Here is a 5,348-nt window from a genome sequence, read left to right as displayed (position 1 = left end):
TTACGAGTGTGCGAAGCGCGTACTGCGTTACCTACGGGCTACGCGAACCTACGGCTTAGTGTATAAACGTCAAGCGAACGTGCTGCCGCTGACAATTGATGCTTACTGCGATGCCGACCATGCCAACTGTCCGGATACGAGTCGATCTATTACAGGATACATTCTGCGGTTGAACGGATGCATGTTCATGTACAAGAGCAAGCAACAAAGCAAAGTGACCACGGACACGTGCAGCTCGGAGCTGCTTGCAGCAAGTATGTGCGTGGAAGACTTGATGTGGGCTCGTAAGTTGCTGAAAGAGATTCGGAGTGATAAGCTGCCGTGCTCTACGCTCTACATGGATAATCAAAGCACGCTCACTGTAGTAACAGAGCCTGGGAATTACCAGCGTATGAAGAGATTTGCCAAGACAAGTCGGAAAATCGCCGAGTTCGTGGAGAAAGAGAAAATCGCGGTGCAGTATATCTCGAGCGAAGAGAACATCGCAGACATCTTCACGAAGGCGTTGGGACCACAAAGATTCCAGGGTCTCCGCCAGAAGCTAAACGTTGAAAACGTTGAACAGGATGAGGCTCAGCATGAATGAGGTGGGAGTAACAGGAAGCTGCTCATCTGCAATGCAGCACGGTCATTCAAGCTGAGACCAGGCATATAGGAGACAAGAAGAACCACGTGCCAGTAAGCAGGGACGCGTGAGTTCAACGGGTTTTTTTAGCTGTTGATGGTGCGATGCATGTCCAACGGGTTTTCCTCCGCGTGCATGGCACGTTGCGTATGAGAGACTGCGCGGAGTAGAAAGGTTTAACGATGAATGCATTCTTGCTTTTGCTTTCCTGACAAACAAGTCAAGTTTCTCTGACTTACTGCTTGTTCGCGAGACCATTACGCTGCAGTCTACTGCGTGAACTACCAGGTTATCTGCTACTCGTAGCACTTAGAAAGGATGCGGAAGAACTCGGTCGCCACGAGCCAAAGATTTGTATTTGCCGGTTGGCGCTTAGCAATGACGCGCAATTTGAGTCCGAGCCTCAAATCTTCGACTTGTTCTTGTAGCTGACGAACGCGTTCGGTAAGGCTTTCCTCGCGCTGGCGCTGTCGATTCCTGTACCTCGCCTGGTTAATGCGGCACTGCTCACGCCAAGTTGCCTTCGTCGTCCGCTTCTTTGAAGAAGCACGAGTTTTCTCTTTGCCAGCAGTTTGGCCTTGTCGGCCGGAACGTTGACTGGAAGAAAAACCCGCCTCGCTCTGGACGTTTGGCTTTGATAATACTTGAGAAACCGACCCGACGGGATCGCAATCGCAAGGTCGAGCACGTTGAAAGACAGGGCCAACGATTTCATCACGAAGGGAAGTCCACCCCGGCGGGTAGAGAGCTCTGATATCCTTACGTGGCAAGGAATTCCTGAAGTAGTTGATGCTTCTTGAGGCGACATGCAAAATGAGATGTAAAAAAACCGAAGCGAGGTTATCCAATTCGCGAAGTTTTTTTCAGCTGCCATCGAAAAAAGCAATTTAGTCGTGGAACCGCTCTGTTGTAGGGGAGAATTGCTGTCAACAACGAGTCCGTGCGTGCACTATTCGTCAACGCTGCTCGCACCTCATTGGATGACTGACTAAGAAACATTTCTGCTGCCATTATAAGACTAGCCGAGCGCCGCCGCCTCGCGGCAGTATTTAAAGTTTAATTATACCTTCCCGCCTCCGCTACGCTTCGACGGGATAAGTATTACAAAACGCTAGGCCCCATATGCGCCTTAATAAGTAATCTGGGTCAGCATCATGCTTACCTGATTAAAAATAATGTTATAATGATCCTGAATCAAGATTCTTACTACAACCTCTTTATTATTGTTGGTTATCACTGTATCTTCATCTTTCACCCAAAACCACCTGCACTTTAAATAACATTTATACAAATGCTACACAATATGTTTAGTTTAGCGTCGTGCTCGTTTCCACGGGCCGTTTCTGAGCAAAAAAAAAGGAAGCTCACATCAACGCAAAAGTTAGTTATGGCGTGTCAGCTTGCACTACTTACTCGCTTGTACTCCCGGTTTAATCTTGTAAGTAGCTAAAGATTGATCACCTCTCATACAAAACTCCATTAAACCAAAACCATATTAAGTTTTGTACTTTTAATACATTTAGCGGTCGTTTGTGCTGATTCAGAATGAGTCATTAGATACTCTAATCTGTGCCAGCTATAATAAAAGCATCTGGATAATGCGTCGCAAGATGCCTTGCTGTTGTTATTGTTGACGGCGGTGTTTTTTAATTGATAGTTTAGCGATGATTCTAGGATGGTTAAATGTCAATTAGACTCCAGGTGTAACGGGGTACGTAGTCCTTAGTGTACCCTTGTTACATGAAGTGTGACACGTCATATTTCGGGATTTATGGTACAAATTACCAAGGTCGTTCAAAGCCAACCATTGGTTGACGACATTGCATTTCTATAGGTGACTTATAGTTTGTATTAAACCCAAGCTTTATCTACCTATAAATATACTCAGTTTACATTCTACCTTAATTTGGTCACTTCGCTCTCTTTTACTAAAGAGGGGACCCGTGAACTGCAGTTCACTGAGAGTTTGTATACTCTCGGAAGATAACTTCCTCTAGCGCAACGTGCTGTGTGACCCCGTCACACTTGGTAGCATCCGTAGTCAATCCACGCCACCGTGGGTAGACTACCTGAGCATCTCCGAAGTTCGTTGCCATGGACAGGAACGACTTCTCTTATATGAACGACTCTCAGTTCGAGTCGGCTCAGAAGATGACAGGCATCTTCGAGATGGAGGCCCTGCAGAGCCTGGTGGTGTCAACACCGGCCGAGCAGCTCGAGCGCGTCAATGCGTTTGACGCGTACGAGCAGGGCCTCGTCGCGCATGTGCGGAAGAACCTGCAGGCTCCTGCGGCGGAAGCAAATCCGCCACACCCGAAGCCAATACGGCTGAAGGTTAAGCCGTATGAAGGGAAGGAAGGCGAGAGCCTTCACTTCTGGGTTCGAGAAGTAGAGCTCGCGATGGACGCGGCTCTGATCTCGACCGAGCAACTTCGTGTTGCTTTATCACTCTCCAACCTTAGCGGCCGTGCTAAGACTTGGGTGTACACACGGGAAGCAACATCCCCTGGATGTTTAACATCCTGGGCTCAGCTGTGTGAACAGCTCCGAGCCGCGTTCCTCCCGGCGAACTACGAGTACCGCCAGCATTCGCGCTTCCTCTCGTGTAAACAAGGGAGGCGCGAGCTGCACAAGTACGTGCAGGAGATACGGGAACTCACGGCGTCCCTAGTGGGAAACCCACTCAACGAGCACATCATGTTCATGGACAGCCTTCGAGTGGGCCCCGCATGCACTCAGCTGTTCCGGGTGCAGTCAAGCACCCTTGAAGAGGCGATTCGAGTGGCTCTTCAGGAAGAATACAGCCATCACCAGGCGCGTACGCCGGCCTCAGCATGGCCTGGGAGTTCCTTGTCGGCTCCCGGCCGAGCAGCGTGACATCCGCTGCTTCGGCTGCGGGAAGATGGGTCACGTCAAGCGCGACTGTCCTGCGGAAAGATTCCGCAGACGGTCTTTCCCCAAGCCCGTCCTCAAGGGTCGCTGGCAGAAGCCAGAATCCCGGGGACAGGGGAACGCCGGAAACGAGTAGGGGTGGGGCGCCCTACTGAAGTAGAACTACGTCTTCGTGATGGGTGCGCGGGTGGCGCGTAGGACGGGGACTTAGCTCCTGAGAGTCTTCGCACTCTTGAATCGGCGAAGAGCAGCGGCAGATTGCTCGTAGTACACAGACGTGTACGGGGATACGATCATCCCTATAGAATCTTGATCGATTCTGGGGTGTCGAAGAATTTTGAACGCCGCCAGACAGTTGCTCGTAATAGGAACAATCTGTCCGATACTGTAAGAGAAAGCAAGGGCAACGGGACGGTGTCAGTGCGACTGGCCGACGGGAAGGCCGTCACTGTCCTCAATGTTCAGGTGGATCTGGCCGTCAAGTTTGAAGACTTTGACAGCCTCGAACAGTTCACTGTTCTCGATATGGATCCATGTGATATGATCCTGGGCATGTCCTGACTTGAGAAGCACGAGCCCTGGATCGACTGGCGAGGCAAGGCAATCGGTGCCATCCGCCCCGCGCACTCCGACAGAGCATTGGTGAGTCAGGGTTCCACGGCAGATGCTTGGGAGTCGTCGACGTATATGACGACTCCGAGGATGTTTTGATGGTGGCAGCGCCCAGAAGAGGCCCTGGCCAAGTGGGTAGCTTAGCTCCGCAGACAGCTGCAGCTGTCACGAACACTGAGAACAGCGTGTTCAGAGTCGGTAACAGAGTTCCACTCACGGTCGACCAGACCTTAACTGAAGAGGAAGACGTCAAACACGCTTCCTGTGTGGATATCATAGTATCACACGAGGCCACGAGTGCCTCGGATGTCGCAGCGCCGACATCCCCAGACGTGGGCAGCAAAGTTCCACGTCACGGTCGCCGTCGTCAGCGACGTCGCTTCAAACGACTAGGAATCCAGGGCCCGGGCTCCTCCGACAAGGCCGGTGGAAGAGTGCTATCACATCTTCGATGGCAAGACCGGATTACCCGTCAAGACATCTGGTGTCCACTTGGAACCGTTGCCAGAGGTTGCAGAGATACTGAACCTCGAGGAAATGACGGTCGAGTCTTTCCTGGCCAACCTCAAGGCTGGAAAGGTTGCTGAGATGGTGCTCATGAGACCTGAGACCACTCGGGAGGAGCTGAACGCCTCCTCTGTCTTGGACGAGAACGTCCTGGAAAACCGAAACAAGCAGCGTCAGACGCACTTGGGTTCTAAGATCCTTAAGAACCCCAAGGATTCGGTGTATCCTTTGGTGACGGAGTATGCGGACGTGGTCAATAAACACCCACCGACCCAACTCCCACCGGATCGAGGTGTACGGTATCAGATTGGTCTCGTGCCTGGCACAAAGTATTGTGCCGCGAGGCAATGGCCTCTCCCGCGCGAACAATGCGAGTTTATTGATGCCTTCTTCGCCGCGAAAGCGAAGGCAGGCATGGTGCGGGAGTCGAAATCCCCGCACTCGACGCCGCCTTTCTGCGTTCGGAAGCCGAACGGAAAGTGGCGTCTGGATCACGCTTATAACCAGCTGAACAACGCAACGGTGCCGGCCCAAACACCAATCCCACGAAAGGATGTGTTGTTAAACACCATGGCTGGGAGCTTACTGTACAGTGCGCTGGATTTGGTAGACGGATACTAACAGATCCTGATGCGAGAGAGTGACATCCTGCTCCCGAGGTGAGAACTCCAAGCGGCATGCTTTGGGAGTGGTTCGTCAAGCCGCAGGGCCT

General features: G+C 51.7%; 1 protein-coding gene across 1 annotated transcript; it reads right to left on the bottom strand.

The window, feature by feature from the left end:
- Positions 1–921: 921 nt before the first annotated feature.
- Positions 922–1,636, bottom strand: PITG_15714 (uncharacterized protein; the record flags this gene model as incomplete). The annotated part of the gene is made up of 2 exons (XM_002897944.1): positions 922–1,257; positions 1,598–1,636. 2 exons carry the CDS (start codon positions 1,634–1,636, stop codon positions 922–924), a joined length of 375 nt encoding a protein of 124 aa, XP_002897990.1.
- Between the last annotated feature and the right edge of the window lie 3,712 nt (positions 1,637–5,348).

Source organism: Phytophthora infestans, genomic scaffold (assembly GCF_000142945.1).
Source record: "Phytophthora infestans T30-4 supercont1.40 genomic scaffold, whole genome shotgun sequence".
Lineage (NCBI taxonomy): Eukaryota > Oomycota > Peronosporomycetes > Peronosporales > Peronosporaceae > Phytophthora > Phytophthora infestans.
The sequence above is the reverse complement of the archived record's forward strand: the minus strand, read 5'-3'. Positions and strand labels throughout refer to the sequence as shown.